Source organism: Bos indicus x Bos taurus, chromosome 11 (genome assembly GCF_003369695.1).
Source record: "Bos indicus x Bos taurus breed Angus x Brahman F1 hybrid chromosome 11, Bos_hybrid_MaternalHap_v2.0, whole genome shotgun sequence".
NCBI lineage: Eukaryota > Metazoa > Chordata > Mammalia > Artiodactyla > Bovidae > Bos > Bos indicus x Bos taurus.
This window is the reverse complement of record NC_040086.1, coordinates 68879793-68904907: the sequence shown is the minus strand read 5'-3', so window position 1 is coordinate 68904907 and position 25115 is coordinate 68879793. Positions and strand designations below refer to the sequence as shown.

The following is a 25115-nucleotide window of genomic DNA, read 5'->3' as shown; positions in this document are numbered from 1 at the left end:
TTAGACAACATATATTAAAAAGCAGAGACATCACTCTGCTGACAAGGTCCATATAGTCAGAGCTACGGTTTCTCCAGCAGTCATGCATGGATGTGAGAGTTGGACTATAAAGAAAGCTGAGCACCGAAGAATTGATGCTTTTGAACTGTGGTGCTGGAAAAGATCTTGAGAGTCACCTGGACTGCAAGGAGATCCAACCAGTCAATCCTACAGGAAGTCAACCCTGAATATTCTTTGGAAGGACTGATGCTGAAACTGAAACTCCAATACTTTGGCCACCTGATGTGAAGAGCCAACTCATTGGAAAAGAACCTGATGCTGGGAAAGACTGAGGGCAGGAGGAGGGGGCAGTAGAGGATGAGATGGTTAGAGAGAGTAACCCACTCAATGGACATGAGTTTGAGCAAACTCCGGGAGATAGTGAAGGACACAGAAGTTCAGCTTGCTACAGTCCTTGGGGTCACAAAGAGTCGGACAGGACTTAATGACTGAACAACAAGCAGTGATTGCCTAAAAGCATGAAGTAGGAACATATATCCCATCCACAGTAGTCCAAAGAATTATGAAATTATTTAGGAATAAATTTTAAAGAAAGTCACAAAAGTTTTGTTAAGAAACCTGAAGTCTTGTTGGAAGATAAACTAAGATTTAAGACAATGGAAATACATTTTTCTTGAAGAAACAATATAAAAGCATCAGTTCTTTTAAAGTTCAGTTCAGTTGCTCAGTCACGTTCGACTCTTTGCAACCCCATGGACTGCAACAGGCCAGGCTTCCCTTTCCTTCAACTCCCAGAGCTTGCTCAAATTCATGTCCATTGAGTCAGTGATACCATCCAATCATCCCATCCTCTGTCATCCCCTTCTCCTCCTGCCTTCAATCTTTCTCAGCATCAGGGTCTTTTTCAATGAGTCAGTTCTTCACATCAGGTAGCCAAAGTACTGGGGTTTCAGTTTCAGCATCAGTCCTTCCCATGAATATTCAGGACTTATTTCCTTTAGGATGGACTGGTTGGATCTCCTTGCAGTCCAAGGGACTCTCAAGAGTCTTCTCCAACACCACAGCTCAAAAGCATCAATTCTGCAGCACTCAGCTTTCTTTATAGTCCAACTCTCACTTTTGAAAGAAAGACCATTTCTTTCAAAAGTATAATGTAAATATAATGCAAATGCAATTTCAGGATAAGTTGAGAGGGGGGTGGTTTTTTGTGTTAGAATTGTGTGTGTTAATTTGCTTCAGTTGTGTCCAACCCTTTGAGACCCTATGGACTGTAGCCCACCAGACTCCTCTGTCTATGGGGATTCTCCAGGAAAGAATACTGGAGTTGGTTGTCATGCCCTCCTCCAGGGGATCTTCCCAACCCAGGGATTGCATTCCTGTCTCTTAAGTCCCCTTAATTGGCAGGGTTATTTACCTGGTTGCTCTTAAATTTATATTGCAAAATAGGTGCTAGCAGGAGCCCAATACAGTGTGAAAAAGAAAGATTTGCTTTATTACATATTAAGTAACTAAGGAAAGGAATAAACACAGCTCATTGGAGCAAAAGAGAGAAAGGAGACCGGATAGCTGTATATTTGAGAATCTTATATATGACCAAGTGGTATTTCAAAATAGTAGAAAAAAGAGTTATTTAATAAAGGATGCTAGAAAAACAAATGTCTTGAAAGAAAGTAAAGGTGGGTTATAAAATTAAATGAAAAATGTTTTTTCATCTTGTAGAAAACTACAAAGTATACAAACAGTCTAGGGGCCGGAAAGACAAAAGATAGGAATCTAAAAGCTATAACAGAAAAAAGAATGAACTTGTATAGACACAGACACCCACACATATTGAAAGCGTGCCATAAATAATAGCAACAGATAACGGATTTATAAAACTGTTTGCAACAAAGGATATAGAGTATTAATAATCCATGGTAAAGAACAAGTTTTGCGAATTGACTAGAAAAGACGTAAAGCTACATTTCCTAGACAGCAACAAAATAAACCCATCAGTGACCAGGGAAGCACCAGTGTCAGATGACCAACACTGGTATAAAAGATTTAAAGCATGTATAAAGAGGTCTTACAAATCTGTAAGATAACAAATCACTGAATCCCAAAACCTATAGGGAAAACCCTAGAGTATGTACCCAGTGATACGTTGTTTTATCTAACCAAAGACATACAAATTAAAACAAAAATGACATATTTTGGCAACTTTCTAAAAGTAGCGATTGCAAGCATTAGTAGCATGAAAAAGAAAGCACCATCATACATTTCTTGTGTGTTTTTATTAAACTGACCTTTCTGGGGGTCAGTTTCCCATATGAGGGAAAAACCTATTCATATTCTTTGATCCAGCAAGTTAAATTACTGGCATTTGCCGTATAAAATCTTTATTATTAGTTACAAAGATACCTGTTTAAATATTGATGTTTAATATTATGTGAAAACAAATATCTGATAAAGTAATTTTTAATGTTGTATACACATCTATAAAACGATATTTTAGAAAATTACGGTGGCATGAGTGGAAAGTACATGCAACAGTCATAAAACAGTATATACAGTATGATCTCATTTTTGAAAGTTTCTGAATCTTTTTTTGAGGCACATGTTTTATATACATGTGTGCATATGAGTGTATGTCTGTCTGTCTGTCCTCAGCAAGTGCTATACTGTTATTCATATCTCGCCTTAACGATCTTCTAATGCACCAATATTGTTGAATTATGGAAAATGTCAACAGGTTCCCATTGTACCTAGAAAATAAAACTTGTTTTGAAGTTCTGTCAGAAGATAGAGATTTGTAATTGAACAGATTCATGCATTTACACAGAAAACAAAAAGTTCAACAGATTTAGGACAAGAAAGTGAAAATATGTCTCCCTAAAATTGTAGGTAAGAGCTGAATTCCTGGATAAGCATGATTATTCACAGGGATACCATTTTTAGTGTCATCTTTCAGCTGAAGGTTGCTTTTTAAGTGCAGAATGGTTCTTTCTTAGAAAAAGAGTAGACACTAACTTCAGCTTATTAAAAACTGTAACAGCAACCTGGGACAAGAGACCAGTGATCCTAGAGCACATGTCATCAGCTTCTAATTCTAAATGCCATCAGAGGATTCAGTTTCTATGCTGAGTTTAAAATGTCCAAGAGATGAGTTATTAGGTTGGAAAAGAAAATGTATCAGGAGATAAATTGGGACCTTGATGCACTTGGCTTGATATGCTTGGACTTACCTGGAGAGCCAAGGTCAGCCCCTGAATGACTTTACTGCTCTACCGGGGAGAGGAATGGACAGAATATTAGACAGTAGACCTCAGTGTCTCTACAAGAGACTTGTCTGTCTCCCAAAGAAAGAGGAAATCTAGAGGAAAATGGAAGGTAAAGGATAGCAGCCTAAACCAAGCAGGTGCTGTCAGTGATCTTCCCACGTGGAGCAATAACAGAGTTTGAGCACACACCTGCCAAGCCCTTCTGTAGGCCTCCTGCAGTCTTGTTCCCAACTGATCTTCACAAAACCCTATGAGGGTCGCTACTGTTTTCATTTGCATTTACAGATGAGGCTTCTTGTGAACTTGCCAAGTCATAGAGCTGATAAGAGGCAGGGCTGGAAGCCTCCTGACACCACCTCTTGTTCCATATGCATCCAGTTTGTACAAGGAAAAATGAATAATGTTCCTAGGAGGGAACAGTAATGTTTTCTCTAACAAAGAAAATGGTACTGTTTGAGCCTTAATACTAGTTGGTTTTAAGTGATTCATGCATGCCCCATTATTTTGAAGCTGAAAGATTTCTTCTTTATTGGTATTTTTTGTCTAAATATATCCAAATCTGTCCATTCAAAGCTGTTCTTCAAAGTGTACTAACTAGTGTCAGTCTGTCATGCTTATTTTTAGCCATGTACTATTCAGTATCAAAGTGGCACAGTGAATGACTGCTTAGTTACTAACTCCCACTTTTATCCTGGTTTTTTTTCAGTCTAATAAAGTAGTGCACAAAACCAGTGACCTCAGCATTTTAACACAAACACATCTTAGACGACAAGCTGCTTTATTGAAAACTCTCCAATACATATAGGTAGATTTATGGATCTAGATGTAATAGAAAGTGTGTGTATAATTTTTTAAAAGCAGGCATTAAAATTAAATTCTAAATTTTTGTATATTTTGCATACATTTGATTATGGTATAGGGAAAGAAAAAACACTTCAGTTGTTATCAACTTCATTAAAGTTGTCCAACTCTTTGTGACCCCATGACTATCCAGTCCATGGAATTCTCCAGGACAGAAAACTGAAATAAGTAGCCTTTCCCTTCTCCAGCAGAGAAGGAAATGGCACCCCACTTCAGTACTCTTGCCTGGAAAATCCCACGGACGGAGGAGCCCGTTAGGCTGTAGTCCATGGGGTCGCTAGGAGTCAGACACGACTGAGCGACTTCCCTTTCACTTTTCACTTTCATGCATTGGAGAAGGAAATGGCAACCCACTCCAGTGTTCTTGCCTGGAGAATCCCAGGGACGGGGGAGCCTGGTGGGCTGCCGTCTCTGGGGTCACACAGAGTCGGACACAACTGAAGCGACTTAGCAGCTGCAGCAGCAGCCCTTCTTCAGGGGATCTTCACAACCCAGGGATCGAACCCAGGTCTCCCGCACTGCTGGCAGATTCTTTACCATCTGAGCCACCAGGGAAGCCCAAGAATACTGGAGTGGGTAGCCTATCCCTTCTCCAGCGGGTCTTCCTGGCCCAGAAATTGAATCGGGGTCATCTGCATTGCAGGCAGATTCTTTACCAGCTGAGCTATAGGAGAAACCCCATTAAAGATCACTTTGGATTAAAAAAGAAATAAAAATAACATTTCTGTTGTTCTGCCACTGAACTATATAATTGAATCTGGGCAAAATGGGATTTCTTCTCTTGGCTCTTTCATTTTAAACATACAGATGTGTAAAGACTTGGCCCTCCCCCATTCCTGGTGAGTAGAGCTCTGCGGATAATCATCGGCTCCCTTGCTATTCGGGGAGAACCGCTCTTCTGCATAGGACACTCGTGAAGTCCAGGCATGCCTTTTAAACTTCTATTGGTTAAACACAACTGAAGTATTAAGAATTCCCCCAGTCTCAGTCTGAGACTAAAAATTAAGACTTGGAATATCAAGCAAGTGCTTTTTGTGTTCTAGAGAACAAACATCTCTGGACCCAGCTGAGTGTTGTTCTTCAAACAGAATGGTTGCTTTTCAAAATTATACTGAAGTATGAAACTGTCCAGTAGACACAGCATCAGAAACAGAGCAGATCCATTTTCTAAGCCCCATGTAGGCAGAGAGCATCTAGCCCAGATGGAGCATCTAGATTTTTAATTTAAACTGTCTAAAAAGCAATAGTCTTCTAAAAATGGCTTTTACTGATGGCAACCAACCGTCATGATTCACATACTAAAAAGTCTCTTGTTCTCATACCAGAAAATTTAAAGGTAGTGTAACTTCTTTGTCATTGCAGGAACTTATCTCAATCTATTATGCATTATTTTAGCTATTATAAATTGGTAAATGAAATAAAGGCACATCTCAACTTTTGACTATCCATTTCATTATTATCACTTGTATACGAACCAAGCTCTGCAAGCCTGCCCGCCCCTGGGAGGAAGATGCCTTGTCTGGTAGTAAGGACTCCCCTGGGCTAGAGGCCCCAGGGCAGGAGGTCTTGAACAAATGGTGTGAAAAGTAATCTCTTTTCTTAGCAGTATTATGTTGATAGAACTCAACATAATTAAAATAATATCTTAGTAGTATTTTAAATACTATTAAATATAAATAGCATTTAAATACTATTATAATACTATTTTAATAATGTTGAGTTCTATCATTCCACAGCTCTAAATTCCAAACAAGCAACTTATAGAAACTTCTGGAATATTGCCTTTTTGTAAGGTGATCTCCCAACACCCTCATCCAAGATTGTTGTAATTCTTTCAGAACCAAGAATTCACAGAACCAAGTTGCAAAAAGATCCAGTGGAGGAAGTTAGTCTCATTAACTGAATATAGAAGTTGTAGTGGATGCTAACATTTAAGAACTTCCCATGTGCCAGTCTTATGCAAAGAGCCTTGTGTATAAAAGTTCACTGAATTGTTTACACAGCCTCATGCAGAAGGCATGATAATTCCCTCCTATATCTTTAGATGAGAAGATAGATAGACTATAGATATTGGTAAAATATGTGTTTTTTTAAGTGCAGGGCAGTATGTTAGTTACTAAGGTTCTAAGGAGTCAAAGACATGGTCCTGCCCTTAAGATTCTTGTTTTCCTGGGACACTGGGTTCTCGTGAGCTTCTCATACTGTCCTGCAGGATGGCGGGTGAATGCCCAAATGAGCACATCAAAACATATGTCTTAAGCACTCACTGCAGGCAAGACCACTTGGCCTGAATACATACGGAAACTCTTCTTAGAACCCTTAGAATTTGAGCTGGTCATTGAATAAAGCTGAGATAAAATATTTCAGGGAAAGAGTCTGAAATATTTGAGGCAGAGCAGTGTCCTTGGCCACTTTGTGAAATAATAGTTTGAACATTTGTCTTATGTGGAAGACATGCGGTCTGTAATTGGTGTCTTCAGGGCCCAGAAGAGCAGTGCCCTGGACAGTGGTTTAAAGAAGATGCTTGAATGCAGTATTTCCCCCACTATCCATGCTGGCATCTGTGGACTCAGTTCAGTTCAGTCCCTCAGTCGTGTCCAACTCTTTGCGACCCCATGAACCGCAGCACGCCAGGCCTCCCTGTCCATCACCAACTCCCGGAGCTTGCCCAAACTCATGTTCATTGAGTCGGTGATGCCATCCAACCATCTCATCCTCTGTCGTCCCCTTCTCCTGCCCTCAATCTTTCCCACCATCAGGGTCTTTTCAAATGAGTCAGCTCTTCGTATCAGGTGGCCAAAGTATTGGAGTTTCAGCTTCAATATCAGTCCTGCCAATGAACACCCAAGACTGATTTCCTTTACGATGGACTGGTTGGATCTCCTTGCTGTCCAAAGGACTCTCAAGAGTCTTCTCCAATACCACAGTTCAAAAGCATCAATTCTTCAGAGTTCAGCTTTCTTTATAGTCCAACTCTCACATCCATACATCACCACTGGAAAAACCATAGCCTTGACTAGATGGACCTTTGTTGACAAAGTAATGTCTCTGCTTTTTACTCAAAGCTAAATTCACATTAGAGCCCAACATGCTAACGATATGATTCAGTAACAGCCACAGCAGCTAACATTTGTTGAGCGCTTACTACATATCAGATCCTGTTTTGTGTTTTTACTTATCTCATTTATTCCTCACAACAACCCTATGAGGTAATTTATAGATCTAGGAACTAATAAATAAGCCACAGAGATTAATTCATTCACTTACTATGAAGCAGAGCTAGGATTTGAACCCAAGCAGTCTGCCTCCACAGCCCTCGTGCTCTGCACTACAATAAATCTAGAAATTTTTTCACAGAACATTTCTGTAAGTGGTACCATCTCTGTCCCCAAACTTGCTGTATTTTGAGCAGACACTTGTCTGCATGTACACACACACCTCCTACCCTACAGATTGCTAAGAGGAATGCAGAAAGGGGCATCTTCAGTTTCTTACTACTATATAGTATGTATTCTATATACTTTGCTACCAATTTGTGTTAATAAATTGGATTATGGAGTATGGTTCTGGTTGGTGGGCATCGATGAACAGGCTCTGAGGTCTGCAGGTAGAGGAGGCACTAAAACATTAAACTCACTTGTCAAGGAAAAGTTTGATCAATACAGAGCAGGGTAATCATGATTAATGTTGAATTGACAAAAGGTTGATCAATTTGTAATGCAGGTGAGGTTAACAGGTAAGACATATTATCATCTTAGTGGATGTATCGTGCTCACTGTACCAGTGAGAATTGGTCTTTGGATGCTTGACCAGACAGCCTTCCTTCCTGTGGATAGGTTCCTGCTACAGCCCACTAGGTGGGAGTCAACCAGCCTTTTCTCAAACAGTGGACACATCACCTCTTGACAGCCGTTAAAAAACATCTTCCTGTGGTTCCTCACCACAGGACCCGTTTCCCTCCTCTGAAGCTGAACAGGCCTGGCCTCTTTTTTCTCCCAGGCCATCAGGTATGAGTGCACTGGAGTTGCCTCCACCAACCTTTCATTGCCTCCTCTGCTGCCAGGTAAACAGTGCACAGCGTCCCGAAAGGACTTCCCTCCAGTTCTGAGTGTAAACCTTGTTGATACGGGTATTCTCATTTCTTATGACATAGCTCTTAAGGGCTGAGTATTTTATAAGATAGTTCTGGAACCAGATTGAAACCTAGTCCTTTCCCTAAAGTAAATCACAGAGGAGAGGAGACTGACTGCCAACATTACAGAGAAATTGAGCACAACCTAATGGTTCAGGAGGAAGGGGAAACATGGTGATATAAGGTGGGGAATTTGCTTCATATCTTTGTTGTTCTTAAGACTGAGGTAAAATTTGGAGTGAGTGAAACTGCACAGATCTTAAATGTACCATTTCATGGAATCCAAACTCTTAATCAAGATACAGAATGTCTCTGCCCCCGCCCCCGAGAATTTCCTCATGCTCCCTTCCCACTAGTCCCCACCCCCACAGGCAACTACGGTTCTGATTTCCACCACAGGTTAATTTTGCCTACATCATAGAGTCCTGTGATGAATCAAGAGTTCACATCAAAAGTCTGTCACTGAAGATAACTTGGTACGGAAGAAAGCAACATTCAGAGATTATGCATCAACACGCTGTGTGTCCTTGGGCCAAAAACTTAACCTTCCTGGGCCTCTTACAGGATTCCACGGGTGATCCTCTTGATTCTTTAAAGATGGCACTCTGGTCACATTTCTAATCTCAGAGATCCCCTCTTCCCCCAGTCCGTTCAAGAACCCCAAACAGAAATAAACCTGGGCTCATTCCACCCCCTCCAGTTGAGCACTCTGTCAGGTCAGTCCTTCCTTGTGATTTGTTTTAACACGCCACTTCCTTCAGTCCCTACCTCCTCTTCACTTCTTGCCTTGTGATGACCAAACTACTCTTCCAACCTTTGCCCCTGGTCCTCTCCAAACTATTCTTGTTACTGCTCTCAAGCTAACCCCTGCTCAGATGAAACATTCTGGTTCCTTGTCTATTTAAAATCCTTAAGAGGTTCTCTACCACTTAAGGTGCTTCTCTGTCACCTACAGGCTTGAGTTCCCGTTCTCAAGGTTGACAGTGAGGGCCTTCACTGAACGCCTTCAGCCCTCCAGTGCTCTCTGCTGGGAGGTTCACCTGCCATGGCTCCCCTTTAGGAGACTCTGCTTGCCCATCTCCCTGATTCTGCTGTGAGCTCTGGAGTGAAATTAGGGATTGGCATTTTTTGGTTCACTTCTCCATTTCCAACACCTGGCATATGACTTTGCTGAAAACACTTAACCCCACAGTATCTAAACAATGAAATTTTTAAGGATGATGGCATACTAAATCAGGGTCTCATTCAGTCTCTGAATTCGACTTCACACTTTTTAATTTCTAGAAATTAAAAAGTCATGGAAGTTTTCAGGTGTGTCTGACCACTGTATCAACTCTGACACGGAGTTTTTCTTTCCAGTAGCCTTCGTAGTGATATTGGGCCAAAAGTAAGAAAGTTTTTTATTTGGAGAGAAGGATGTCTATTGATAGGAGATCTCTAAACAGTGAATCCTGTTGGTGGAGAAGAGCTGTGTTCTTTAATTCCTATCTCAAATCTAATTTAAGGTGCTTATTTATTTAATTCTTGAATGGCAGATTCCTATTTCTAGGAACAAAGATAATTTCTTTTTAAAGGTCTTTGTGGTAATTAACAAGCAGATAAAAAACTAAGTGACTGGTAAATATTGACGCAAGAGCCCAGGAACACAGGTATTTATAGCCCTTGTTTGTTCATCTTGGTTCACTCTGTACTGATTTTTTTTCCCCTGCCTTCAATGTGAATCAGCATTGCTGTCCAGATGGATCTTTACTCCATCTGTATTTTTATCTTTTCCAAAACCTAGGTAAGAACCTTGATGCCGTCCATGACATCACGGTGGCGTACCCTCACAACATTCCCCAGACGGAGAAGCACCTCCTCCTCGGGGACTTTCCCAAGGAGATCCACTTCCACGTCCACCGGTACCCCGTGAACACCCTCCCCGAGTCGAAGGAGGACCTCCAGCTCTGGTGCCACAAGCGGTGGGAGGAGAAAGAAGAGAGGCTGCGCTCCTTCTATCAAGGGGAGAAGAATTTTTCCTTCACGGGGCAGACGGTCGTTCCTCCTTGCAAGTCAGAGCTCAGGGTCATGGTGGTCAAATTTCTCTCCATCCTCTACTGGACCCTGTTCAGCCCCACAATGTGCCTGTTCATCTACCTGTACAGTCTTGTCCGGTGGTATTTTATCATCATCATTGTCATCTTCGTGCTGCAGGAGAGAATATTTGGTGGACTGGAGATCCTCGAACTTGCATGTTACCGCCTCTTACACAAACAGCCACATTTAAACGCAAAGAAAAATGAGTAAGATGTTTAAGGTTCAGGGCGGAAAAGCCTAGGGCGTATTTCGGAAATGTTCTAAGCCTTTGTAAATGGAGACGCATTTTTGCATGACTGTGTCAAATATTTCTTACAACCGTCATTATTTGTTAAAGATATTTTGCACTTAGTTTTGTGGAACAATATTGCTACACACACGATTTTTTTTTTTCTTTTTAAATCTCTGAATGTAATTTCAACACTGTGTAGCAGGGAGCGATGGCGGCAAAATTATCGCAGGCCGGAGTATTAGTAAACAATCATCAGGCTGTTAGCAGTCAAGGTACACACAGATCTCACAGGTCGTCCTGCTTCCTGACAAATTCCCCAGAGGCAGAGCTGATGCTCCTGAGCACCAGCCCAGATCAAGTGCTGGCACTTGACTGTGGAGGTGAGGGGCCTTCCTCCCAGCTCCCTCTCGGCGCTGTCCCTGCACCCCTTTCTATGCCAATCAAACCCTCGCATCCTTCCTTAAGACCAGAAGACAGAAACCCCTTCTCCTTAAGCCGAACAAACATTTTGATAGGAAGCCCTTCATTATTCATGAAACCTTGGCATTTAGCCTTGCACTGACCGAGACATCAGAAAACCACCGGTGCCCTTTTCTCACGCAGAAAATAAGACCTAGACGAGTCTCAGGGAGCAACCACAGGCTCTCCACTCAGAACCCTTAGTTTAAATTTTTAAAGCTCGGAGTTCAAACAATTTAGTTCTTCACTTCTGTGTACCTTTGCATATTTAGCACTTGTTTCATTACAGCTTGTTGGCAGGTGTCGCTTTTCTGCATTAACAATGGTATACATCAAAGTCACTTACCTTTTTGAGAACAGTCTGGTATTGCCGTCAGAAACTCACTTTTGAAGTTGTGTCTCGGTTGAAATATTTCTTTAAAACCTGCCACAAAAAGGAAGGTTTATTGCATTTTCTACATGTGCATATGTGTCTAACCTCTGCCACTAAAAAAACAAAAACACTTGCAGACAGGGCCGTAATGGTTTAACCTAAATTATTCAACCCTTGTAGCCTTGACAAATTTTATTAAAATCAAAATGGTCACAAAAATGAATCCTTTCTTAATGATAGGGATCTCTTTTTTAGTCTCAGGCTTCCTCTTTCACTAGTAAAATTTAAGCCCACTTTTAACCAATTGTTCTCCTAAATATTCCTGTCGTTTGGAGTCAGTGGAAAATCCAGCAAGCCAACAGTACCAATCTCCTTCTGAGGCAAAAGAAAAAAAAAAAGCATGTGGTCGAGGTTTCCACTCCACTGGAGCCTTGCAATTACTTTTTAAATTTTATTTATTTATTTTGTCCTAATGGGAATGCTGGTCAGAGTAGCAGAAAAGATGGGGCAATTAAAAGTCTTGTGCTGAACCAGCCTCAAACACTCTTTCTGGCTTGGTTTACTCTTGGCACAAGTGCTTTCTCCTTAATGACGTCTTATTTTGCTGGACGGTGATTTCCATCCAGTGAACAGCAGACACAGGCATCGCCAGGAAAGGCAAGCATGCTGTGAGCTGGACTTACCAGGCAGACTCTTCCGGAAGGTCCTGGTTGAGCAGCCCTCTGTCAGCACACCACCCTCACTTGGAGAGTTCTAACTTGTGCCTCTAAGGAAGGCCCAGCCTATTTAACTCCTCCCCCAAGGCTGTTTTCCCTACTGCTGGGGCTTCTGATTTGTTACTACCCACATCTGCTCCAGACCCAGCTCTTCAGTGGTTTTTAAGGTGGTTAGTTTTTTAAACCTTCTCTCCCAACCCCCAGTAAAAGAAGTTTTTAATTTAGGTCTTTCTCAGACTTCTTCTGGCTATATTTGGAAACAAGAAATAGTTTAGCAATCAGGATTGCCTTTGTCCTGGGTGAGAGAGAGAGGCCGCACTTTCTACCCTACAGGTGTTTGTAATGTAGGCGGTTAACCCTTCCTCCAAGCTTCTCATGGCTCCTCTGGCTTTAATGGCAGGTCCTCTTTAACCCTCTGAGACCTGTAAAGGGGGAACTCTTCCTTTTTAAAACATGATTTCTTTTGGTCTTAAAAAAAATACAAACATATTTTATGATAAAATGCAAGCTCCTTTTTTAGTGCCCAGAACTCATAAGCCCAGAAACTGAGACCTTGTACTTGCTCTAAGACTTAGAAATGGTAACTTTAAAAAGAAAAAAGTTACCTTTTGGGGTGTTTTTTCTGTGTGTTTGGGAGGGTGTGTTTTGTTTGTGTTTTTTAGGGGGGGGCGGGGAGGGGGTTGCAATAAGGCTTCTTTTAAAATTGTAATTATTTGTTTTCCTACCCAACTTTTTCTTCTCTTCTTTAAAGAAATATATGGTCCATGGTTTGGACTCTAAAACGGATAGCAAGTAGAGATTAGTAGTATTGTCAAGTAGAGGTTAATGCAGCTTCGGTCCTGCTTGGCCCAGGAAGGAGCCCCTCCCCACCTGCCACCCTCACTCTGGACTCAGCAGCCCCTTGTCTGGCTGCATATGGGCCCTCGCCTTCATCTTAAAGCCCTTTCAGTCCATCAAAAGTAAACTCAGTGGAGTTTGAAATATTTACAGTGCTGTGTGTCCACTTGTCACATCGTTCCCATTCGGAAACGTTTTCAATACAGCGAGTGTGCTTTATTACACTTAAAATAGGAACCTACAAGGAAGGGCACTGATGAGGCTGCAAGTTTTCCCACCAGGCCTCTCTGATGAAACAAGCCAAAGGAATTGTAAAATTCAGGGGAAGAACATGGTGGAAGACCGAAAGAAAAATAAACGTCAGAGCCCATAATTTAAAACTCTTGGTAAAATCCTCTCCTTGTTTGTCATGCTACTAAAACACAGTCCTGTTGAGTCACTTTGAAATGAGTTACGTCCACAGCCCCAGGTCAGACGTTGTTGACCGTCGGCAGCCGAGACTCCAGGGAGACGTTCCCATCTCACCCGGACTTCAAGCGCCTGGCCCTGCTGCCCTTGTGCACTTTTATAACAGAGACTAATGGTGGGAGCCTGTTGGTATTAAATTGTTTACATTTCTTTATATAAATAATGTGCTTTCAGTGCCTTAGTTACAGGTCCCTTTCTTTTTCCTGTTCCAAGAATCCTGCAGTGTGTCTCTTAGGTAAAAGTCTCTTTGCTATTCACTGGGAGAAACATGGTTTATAGAACACTGGTCCCTGTGGGCAGTACTACTTTATGATGACATCTGGAAAAGAGAACTTGATGCTGAGGGCAGCGGTTGCCTCAGGGCTGTGATTTATGTCGTAGAAAACAAAGATGCTCTTGTCACATGATGAGCTTCAGATTAGATATGGCCCTAAAGTTGTCTTATGCCGACCTTATATTCTTATTTCAGAAGAGAAATCTTGGTTTTGGTAATTCACTTTTTTAAAAAAGATCATTATGTGCAAAACACTAGGTTTTAAAAATAACTCACAGAATGGCCTTAGTTTTCAATGTTCACTGGTATGTTTGTGAGTTGTGGTCTCTAGTATCCATCCCAGAATAAAGTGGAATGAATTCAAAGCGTTTACATGTGTGTTGGACTTCTCTTCGTACAGGGATGACTGACTGGGTGCCATGTCGTTACAGGCTCACCGTGTGTCCTGTTGGGGAAGAGCTGATCAGTTAGGACTCTCTTTCACAGATGTTTGAAACAAAATGCCAGAGCAAAAAGGGGATATAATGCTTTCATTCTTGAAAAAGTCCAGGGGCCACAGCCGAATTCAGGGCTCAGTGAACATCCTCAGAACATTCTCTTCCTCCATCTCTCAGTTCAGCCTGAAGGGAATGTGGTCATTCCACAAGAATAGGGGTCAATGGGAAATATCCACCTCAGCAGCTGTAAGAGGCAAGTGGGACTCTACTCATTGCTCCTCCACTGTCAGGGAATCTGGAACTAGGAAGGCAAACCTTTTACCAAAGCCTGACAAGTGCATAAAAACATACTTGGCCAACAGACACAAAAGTTGTGGGACTTAAGGGTAGCAGAATATGCCCACCTCAATACAGGCATATAGGAGTTCAGGGCATGCTACCTCAAATAGACCACGTTGGTATGTTGATTATTTTCAGTTGTAGGAACTTGAAAAATAGCAAATACAGGGAAGGGCTGTCTCTGAACTCCCCTTTTCTACCTAAAGAGATCCTCCGAAAGGAACTCAGTCTCCATAAATGCCCTCCCTGGCAGTTTGATCAAACTGACTGACTTGTCACAGGAGAGGAGAGAACACACCCACACACTTTGTCACAAAAGGCCACACTCCCAACCCCCCACCCCCCACCACCCCCATCCATTCCAAGGTCCCATTCATCTTTCCTGATCACCATTCACTCTCCCCTTTCAATTAAGTGGTATTTCAGCCTGAATTCTAAGCCACCTCAGGGAGTTAGTTACTCAGTTTTCCTTGGGTATCTCCATGAATACAGGAGGGATGATACATGCTAATCAGTTTTTTATTATTCTCCGCTTGTTAATCTGTCTTATATTTCAAGAACCCAGAAGGATAGAAGGAAAATTATTTCCTTTCCCTGCAGAACCTGAGCTCTGCAGTGCCCCACTCTGTCTTCGGATCTTCCAATGAGCATCTGCTTGAAAGATTGACTCTGAGGGGAGCTCCTATCGCCATTCTCTGGGAAAGGGGTGTGCAGGACCAGAAGAGCCACGTTGCCAGGACGGCAGTCATCAGGCTGGCGGCATGTCTATAATCTGATCAGACAGAGGGGAGAGGAGAGCAGGGTCTTTCTGGTCACCCATGTGCTTCCACATCACTCATTTCACTGATAAATTATATAAAGGGCTTCAGCAACTCCCTGTGAAGGGCAGGTTTCTGATGAGGTACTTCAAATGCCAGCTAGTAGGCCATAGGATGGCACAGAATCTAACCTGCACTCAGGCAGTACACTCTTCATGCCAAAACAGTTTTAAAGTAAATACTTAATAGACAACCTGTGCTTTCTTGGTGGTGTTGACTTGATTCCCAGGAGCCACGTGGTGACTTGATGCCCACAGTCACCTCAGCCTTACATCCTCTCCGGTTCAAATCCAGGGGGAAAGAGCCAGAGAGACCCCTTCCCCAGTGGCTCAACACAAATTCTAAATTGGGTTGCAATGGTATTCCTGAACCACACACTTGCCTGGAAATATTAGGTGCGTTGCATCCTTGGATTACTCACCACCTCCTAGAGCCGGGTCTGGAGGGTGTCCCCTTGGACCACAGGGACAAGGTGTTGGGGAGGGATGAACTTTAATAAGAGGATTGCTATTGAGAACAGGATAAAAATGATGCTGGATGGCCAGATGTCCACCTCGACTCTGCAACTTGGAAAACCTCCCAGTGGAGTCAGGAGGAAATTGGCACGGCTTCCAGCGAGAGTCGCAGACCCTGCACTGTGAGAGACACACAGGAGCTCGGCCGCCTTCTCCCTCACCCCAGGAGACACCGGAGAGCCCGCAGGTTCTCCAGAGTTGCACACAGACAACCTCATCAACAACTGGCCCCTCTGAGGACTTCAGTCATGACCTCCACCCAGATCACCTGGACTTAAGACAGTATGTACATACAGCATTTCCATGGGAAATCGGTGAAAGTATAGCTCTCTCCCTACTGGCCAATGCAGTCCTCTTTCCCCCAGCACTGCAGACACAGAACCTCACCATGTCACTCCTCCCTCACCTGCCCTGACAGTCAAGTCATCACCCCCACGTGTGCCTTCCTCCTCAGGGGCAGTTCTTCATTCCTGTTACATTAAATCTGGCAAGTCTGCACCATCTACCAGCTCTCCCTGCTCCAGGAGATGATGCCTTTGTCCATAGGACCTAGCTGATATCCCCACAGTGCTAGTTTAATCATGGAACCCCACTTCTCATTGCCCTCAGGGACTTCCTAATGATGTCAGGCAGCCCAGACTCAACCTCTCTCTCCCTGTTCCTCCCAACCCAGCCTAACCTTGGGCCCAGGATTGTCCCCAGATGTGGACCTTCGCCTAAAACTCCCGTGCCCCCTGCCTTTTCCCACCTTCGCTCATAAAGGTGCTTCCTTCACAGCCCAAATTCAGTCAAGTCTCACTTTTTCTCTGAACCATTTCCTGATCAAGCTAGCTTGAAATGTCCTCCTCCTGTGGTGATATTTCTCTGCAAATCTTGCTTAGCTGTATTACATACTATCTTATGTTATAGTTATTTTTCAGTCCTATCACCTCAGCTGGATTATAAGCTTCTGGAAAGCCAAGATAAGAATGTCTCATATTTCTCTTATCCTGAACAGTGTTTAGCCCAGCATCTCACCAATTCCTTTTGCACAGTAAAGTCTAAACAATGATTCCTTGGAAGTCGTTCAGAAAGGATCCTGAACTAAACTCAAGCTGGGTACAAAATTTTATAAATTTAACATAACAGAAACAAAAATTTGAAATGCAAACACATCTACTTCTGGGAGATAATTAGCTTTTTTTTTTTAACATGAATCAAATCATTTTTGATTGATGGTATGATTTACCAAAATAAATTAGCATCCAAAGTCTTAAAAGCAGAAACTTGTCTCAAAATGTGCATCCTGAGGACATCCCTGGTGGCTCAGTGGATAGGACCCTCCTGCCAATACAGGAGACTTGGGTTCAATCCCCAGTCCAAGAAGATCCCACACACCACGGAGCAACTAATCCCATGCACCACAACTGTTGAGTCTGTGCTTTAGAGCCTGGGAACCCCAACTAGTGAGCCCATGTGCTACAACTACTGAAGCCCAAGTGCCCTAGGGCCCATGAGAAGCCCCCGCAATGAGAAGCCCAAGCATTGCAACAAAGAGTAGCCCCTGCTTGCCTCACTAGTGAAAAGTCCACACAGCAACAAAAACCCAGACAGCCAAAAATAAATAAATAAAATTATTTTTTTTAAATGTGCATCCTTAAGAGTCTTGTCCAAATAATCTCACCTCCACCCAGCTACACCTATAGAGGAGAATTTTCCAATCAGTTCAGTCGCTCAGTCATATCCGACTCTTAGCGACGCCATGGACTGCAGCACGCCAGGCTTCCCTATCACCAACTCCCAGAGCTTGCTCAAGCTCATGTCCATTGAATTGGTGATGCCATCCAACCATCTCATATTCTGTTGCACCCTTCTCCTCCTGCCTTCAATCTTTCCCAGCAGCAGGGTCTTTTCAGATGAGTCAGTTCTTCGCATCAGGTGGCCAAAGTATTGGAGCTTCAGCTTCAGCATCAGTCCTTCCAATGAATATTCAAGACTGATCTCCTTGAGGATGGACTGGTTGGATCTCCTTGCAGTCCAAGGGACTCTCAAGAGTCTTCTCCAACACCACAGTTCAAAAGCATCAATTCTTTGGTGCTCAGCCTTCTTTATGGTCCAACTCTTACACCCACACATGACTACTGGAAAAACCATAGGTTTAACTAAACGGACCTTTGTCAGCAAAGTATTGTTTCTGCTTTTTAATATGCTGTCTAGGTTTGTCATAGCTTTTCTTCCAAGGAGCAAGCGTCTTTTAATTTCATAGCTGCAGTCACCATCTGCAGTGATTTTGGAGCCCAAGAAAATAAAGGATTTTCCAATGTCTAACATAATTCTTATGCATTGATCTATCCCCCAAAATGCACTGACCAAAAAAAAAAAAGATGCATGCACAAAACTCTCCATTGTAGCTCTATTAGTAAGAATAAAGTACTACCAACAAGCTAAATGTCCGTAGTAGGGAATGATTGAATACACCATGGTAAAATTATATGATTGAGTTCTGTACAGAGGTATGATGCACAGTTCCATGCACTGATATGAAATATTTCTCCAAAATACTATGTTAAGTGAAAAAAGAAAGAGAGAACAAGGTATATAGTTATGCTATCTTTTATCAAAAAAGGTGAGGCTACACACATGCTTAATTTCAAAGCTAATTCATTCAAAATAATTCTAACATAGAAATTATAAAAGTAAAATGGTAATATATGGGGGAAGGGAAGGAGCTTGATGGATGGGACTAGGATAAGAACTAGATTTCTTGTATGTACCTTATTTTATGCTATATGCTTGACTTTGGAACCAAGTTAATGTTTTGTATAATTATAAAACTAAATGAGAGTTTTGTAAAACTAACCACGACTCAGCACTTTCACTGTGGTGGCCCAGGTTTAATCTTTGTTTGGAGAACTAATATCCTGCATGCTGTGTACCATGGCCAAAAAAAAATTTTTTTAATGTTTTTAAATAAAATTAAATGAAAAATGTAAAAAGCAATTTCTAAAAATAAAAAGGAAAATTAAACAAATGACCCTAAGATATCAAATTTGTGGAATAGCTACACACAGAAGAACGGTTTCAGTTAATTATATATCCTTAACAGTATATATTTTAAGGCAAAAAGAATTTTTAAAAAACTTGTTATTATCTTCATTTTGTTAGTAATACCAGTTTATTTTCTGAAATTATTGCATTTATTGTTAAATTTAAGCATATAAGTGATTATGATAATGTTGCTAGAACCAAGATCTTCAGTGTAAAAGATATATAAGTATAGAATTTTAAAAGTTTCAATAAAATCCCCATAATCCTAAATTTGAACTGAAAATAATCAGTATAAATTTATGACGTATTTGGTCTTGAAAATGAAACAGAAACAGAAGAGAGCTACTTGGTTGTCCTGTCCATTGAAGACGCCATAAATAATGGCCAACCATCGAGTAGCCTAGTTTCCATATAATGGAAAATCATTTTCCATTCAAACAAACCAGAGATTCTTGGACAAATGGTCCAGGACTGTAGAAGGTAAACCTGGACATCTTGAGATACTATTTCAAAAGCAAGGAAGTTTTCAAAGACTTCTGAAGTCAGTGATTGGGGCTTAATCTCCAAAACATACAAACAATTCATATAGCTCAAAAACAAACAACCCAATATCAAAATGAGCAGAAGACTTAAATAGACATTTCTCCAAAGAGGATATGCAGATGACCCAACAGGCACATAAAAAAGGGCTCATCATCACTAATTAGTAGAGAAATTCAAATCAAAACTAAAATGAGGTACCATCTCACACCAGTCAGAATGACCATTATCAAAAAGTCTAGGACTTTCCTGGTGGTCCAGTGGTTAGAAGCCTTCCTGCCAATGCAGGGGACACAGGTTTGATCCCTGATCTAGGAAGATTCCACATACCACAGGGCCGCCAAGCCCATGCACCACAACAACTGAATCTATATGGTCTCCAGAGCCCCTGAGCTGCACCTACTAAAGCCCGTGCACCCTAGAGCGTGTGTTCTGCAACAACCAGGGCCACCGCAGCAAGAAAGCCACACGTCGCAGCTAGAGAGCAGCCCATGCGTGCAACAAAGACCCAGTGCAGTCAAAGATAAACAACAAAATACAATTTTAAGAGTCTGTAAGTACCATGCTGGAGAGGTTGTAGAGGAAAGGGAACCCTCCTACATTGTTGATGGTACTATAAATTTGTTACAGCCACTACAGAAAACAGTTTGGAGATTCCTCATAAAAACTAAAAGTAGATCCAGCAATTCTACTCCTGGGCATATATTCTGAGAAAGTCATAATTCAAAAAGATACATACACCCAATGTTCATGGCAGCATTATTTAAAATAGCCAAGACAAGGAAGCAAGCTAAATGTCCATTGACAGATGAATGGATAAAGAAGATGTGGTGCACACATACAATGGAATATTACTCAGCCACAAAAAAGAATGAAATAATGCCATTTGAAGCAATATGCATTGACCTAGAGATTATCATACTAAGCAAAGTAAGTCAGAAAGAGAAAGACAAATACCATATGATATCAAATAATATTATATGTGGCATCTAAAATATGGCACAAATGACCATGTCTATGAAACAGAAACACACTCAGAGATACTATACAGAGAACAGATTTGTGGTTGCCAAAGGGGTGATAGGAGAGGAAAGGACTGGGAGGTTGGAATTAGCAGATGCAGACTACTCTCTATACGATGGATGAAAAAGTTCCTACTGTGTAATACAGGGAACTGTATTCAATATTCTGTGATAAACCATAATGGAAAAGAATATGAAAAGGAATATATATAGGTGTAACTGAATCACTTTGCTGTACAGCAGAAATTAACACAACATTGTAAATCAACTATATTTCAATAAAATCTTAAAAATAACAACAACAAAACCCGAAAAACCTTTGATGTCAGGACCGAAAGACTCAGGAGCCAACTTAAACAAGCTCCCGCGGCTCAAAGAAGGACAGTTTGAATATCAGTAAGAGAAATAATTGAAATACAGAGAAAGATGTCAAGTGTGGTAAAAAGCCCAGAGTTAATGATGCTCAAAATAAATAAAAACACACATTGATACATTTAGAGGATTCTGGATAACTAATTATTTACTCTGAACAGTGGTATCTAGAGGAAAAGAATTTAGCATTTAACCTTCCTTTCCTACATAAATTGTATCTCAAGCTAAGTATTTGATGAAGGAAAGTTTCTCTCAATGGAAGTAATCCAACTTATAACTGATAAAAACTATAGACTAAAAATGACTTCAGAGTCACATTAATCAAACGCAGTGGGTAAATCTTGTTGGGTCTTTTTTTGAGTAAATAAACCATAAAAATAAACTATGAGATAGTCAGTTACACTAACTGGATATTTAATGATCTTAAGGAATTATTTTTAGGTGTGAAATGGTGTGTGATTATGATTTTTAAAAAGTCTTATCTTTTGCAGAACCTGATGCAGTGCTGTGCTGTCTGGGGCAGAAAACGACTGTGCAGACCCCGAATGGGTGGCTCTGTGTCTCCTGATGGTAGGAGAGCCTGCATCGTTCCGGTCTCTCTAAAGTGTGCCCTTGGAGTAAGAAAATGGTAAACAAAATTGCTGCCTTGAGAGATTTTAGGATCCATACTTGTTTTAGCTCTCTTGCTGATGACAAGAAGGCACAGACGTCTGGAGAAAGCTGGGCGTGGAGGGCTGGGGTCCTGTCTCGTCCCTCAGGACAGCGGGACTCTGAGTTTGGCCCTTTCTCTCTAGTCTGGGCTCGGGACCACCTTGGGATGCCTTGCTGCCCCTTAGCCTGTCCTGGGTCATCCAACCGCAGTGCAGGTTTCTCGGCAGGGCCAAGAGACACAAGATGTGCATGTGTTGGAATGCCCAGTGCTCTCTCCATCCACTCAACTCACCAAAGATACCCCTCCTTGTTGGGGGTCGGTAGGGGCACAGACAGCACCCTCTCTGGTCTGGTCTCCACATATAGGCTCTGCCTTCACCTACCCCTGAGGCCAGGGCCTGCCAACCAGATCACCTAGATCATCTTCAGAGCTTTCACACCTCCACCTGGTCCCACCCCCGAATTCTGACTTAATCGGTCAGGATGCCAGCTGAGCATCAGGTGCCATCAAGGTTCCCAGACAATACTAACAAGTGTCCAGTGTGTCCACCCTTCTCAGGCCCCACACAGAGGGCGTCCCCTCCCCGGGTCCCCACACCCTCATCTGTAAAATGAGCCCTTGGTCTGAGATGCTCTGGATGAAGTTTGAGCTGATTTAATTCAGTAAATATTTATTATCTTCTCACTGCCTGTGGGGCCCTGCACAAAGGAGGGAGCAAAGATGAGGGGGCTTTACTCTTTGTCCCTCCTGCCCACACACAAGCTTTCCTTCTCTGCAAAACAAAAACAAACCACTATTTACGAGGTGTGAAGCCAACCAGACAGAAATGAAGAGGGTCAACAAGAGAGGGCATCTTGCCCAAAGCACAAACTGTTACCGGTGCCAAAGTCTGGGCACAGGCGGGGCTGGAGGGGCCCCACACGTGGTAGGTGAGCAGGGGCACCCACCCTCAGTCCACTACCCGGGGAAAGAGGCGTTGCAGATGGTAGCTAGCACTGCTATGTCAGAAACTGCCGTAAGATGACAAAGGGCCATAGCCCATAAGGGGTATTTTCCATCTCATGGGCCGGCTGAAGGGAAGGTCCGTCTTTCTTCACCTCAGTATTCTGCAAGACCTCTGTTGGAACCGGGAGATTACCATGAGTGACCCACCCTTGCAGGGGATCGAGTGGCAGATTCAGTTTCCCCGTTGGGCCCTCAGAGCAGCGAGTGGATGAGGAAGGGGACAGGCTGCCTGGAGGGTGCACGCCCAGTGATAGGTGAGTTTGGGCCTGCAGCCAGATGCCAGGCACACGGGGCTTTGAGGAACCAGGTCATTCTGAGGAGAGAGGCCAGCTCCACCCTGCCCGCCCCTGCTGTGGCGATGCCTTCACTGGTCCTGAGGAGCCATGGGACTGGCTGCCTTGAGGCCACCCGTGACTCTACTCATGGCGCTAATACAGACGGGGACCCCAGACCGGACCCTGGCAGGTTTGCCTGTGCTCTGTAAGTTAGTCAGCACTCCTGTGGAACGTTCAGTTCCTGGGTTGGATGACCGTCCTCTGGCTGTGTAAGGGTGTCAGATCTGGGGAGCTGGAGGAACCATGCTCATCAAAATTCTTTCCCTGCGGTCCCTGCTGCCACACTGTTTCCCAGATAACACGTGGCTTGTTCATTCAGTCCCTTCCCGGCTTTATTCAGACACCTCGAGGCCTGAGGAGTCATCAACTTTTCCACTGCGGGCGTCTGTCATTCAAGCAAGCCACGTGCTCCCCACTCACTTTTTGGGTAACATCCCCACAGTCTTCCTATTGAGATGAGAAGACAAATATCAAATCTGGGAGCAGCCGGGCCAGTGTGTCACCTTTTCTGGCTGGATGAAAAGGAGATCAGGGGATAGGAGTGTGAGGGGGGCTGCTCACATCCAAATGGGGGTGCTGTCAGGCAGAAAAAAGGGCAGCTTCTGCTTACCACTTTTCTCCCGTGGGTTGGGGGCCAGAAGCAGGCTGGTCAGTGATGAGGCCCGTGGCACCCTTTTCCTAATCAGCGGTGGGGGCAGAGGTTCCCGGACACCACATGCTCTGAGGCCAGGGCATGTAGGCCTACTGTGTGCCCCTCACCATCTGGTGCAGGGCGCATGCCCACTTTGGGCATGGGAAGAGGCCAGACCCTGTCACAGATTTCTGCAGAAAACTGCCAAAAACCCATCCCCTTGTTCCATACACACTTTGCTTTGAATCTCACAGCATTCCCTGCTGGAAGCCAGGCCCCATGCACTGCGTCCACTTGTGAGATGTGGAACCTAAGACTTGCTCTAAGTATTCTGCTTCTAATCACACACTAAGGATGGGATCCTAAGATAGCTTTTTCTAGGGAAGCGTTACATCTGCGCTGTTGCATTTCTTCCTAAGACCAGTCGTCGCTGTATGTGAGCAAGTGTTTGGGGTTATGCGGCATGATGCTTGGGCTATGGATGTTGTGAGTCTGGGTTTAGCCCAGCCATGTAGGCACTGAGTCATTGTGGGCGTGGCCCTTAATCCTTTTGGGGTTTCTATTGCCATAATATAAGTACAGGAAAGTGCTTTGCAAACTTCTTGTCTGTGTGTGGATAGTGAGAGGGCTCATATTCTATGGCTGCGTGAGTGTGTATGTGTGGGTGTAAGTTGCTCAATCATGTTCGACTGTTTTCAACCCCATGAACTGTAGCCCACCAGATTCATTTGTCCATGGAATTCTCCAGATAAGGATACTGGCTAATTGCTAAGTCACTTCAGTCATATCCGACTCTGTGTGACCCCATAGACAGCAGCCCACCAGGCTCCCCCGTCCCTGGGATCCTCCAGGCAAGAACACTGGAGTGGACTGCCATTTCCTTTTCCAATGCATGCAAGTGAAAGGTAAAAGTGAAGTCGCTCATTCATGTCCGACTTAGCGACCCCACGGACTGCAGCCTACCAGGCTCCTCCATCCATGGGATTTTCCAGGCAAGAGTACTGGAGTGGGGTGCCATTGCCTTTTCCGTTGCTATTCCCTTCTCCAAGGGATCTTCCTGACCCAGGGATCGAACCCAGGTCTCCTGCAATGCAGGCGGATTCTTTACCATATGAGCCACCATGGCTGGTGGATGATAAGTGGCCACAGTACAGTCACTACCTTTACGGAGCACTTGCTTCTCACCAGGCGCTGTGCTGCACATCTTATGTGGGTTATCCTTTTGAATCTTCCCTGGCACTTCAGGGGACCATGCTTGGGTTTTCTATTGCTGGGTAACAAACCTCCTGAGCCCTAGAGACTTACAGTAACAACCATGTACTCTCTCTCGTGATTCTGTGCATTGCCCAGGCATTTCTTCTGCTTCACATGGTGCTGACCAGGGCTCTGGACCCACTGGACAGTCCACAATGGCCTCAGTCACATGGCTGGCCGGTGACACTGCTGCTGGCTGGTGGGAGCTCAGTGGGGCTCTTGGCCAGGCCTTGTTCTCCTCCACAGGCCTGCCTGGGCTTCCTCAGTGTGGTGGTTGGGTTCTAAGAAGAGATGTCCTCAAAGGACCAGGTCCAGTGTGCAAGTGCTTACCGGACCCCCACTTGCTTCACCTGTGCACATGTCCCTTTGACCACAGCCTGTCACAGAGCCACACCCAGAGTCAGGATGGAAAGGGACTTCACCAGGGTAGTAGCATGCTGCACTGAGGGCCTCTGAGTAGGAGTCTACTGCAGAGCGGTA

At 43.3% G+C, this 25115-nt stretch overlaps 1 protein-coding gene across 6 annotated transcripts in view; it reads left to right on the top strand.

The window, feature by feature from the left end:
- Positions 1-14060, top strand: part of LCLAT1 (lysocardiolipin acyltransferase 1) — a 200947-nt gene extending 186887 nt beyond the window's left edge. For all 6 annotated transcript variants that reach the window (XM_027555743.1, XM_027555748.1, XM_027555744.1 and 3 more), the window contains one exon: positions 10037-14060. In XM_027555743.1, the coding sequence (XP_027411544.1) occupies positions 10037-10539 (503 nt within the window). In that variant the 3' untranslated portion in view covers positions 10540-14060. The remainder of the gene's footprint in view (positions 1-10036) is intronic.
- Positions 14061-25115: the final 11055 nt, after the last annotated feature.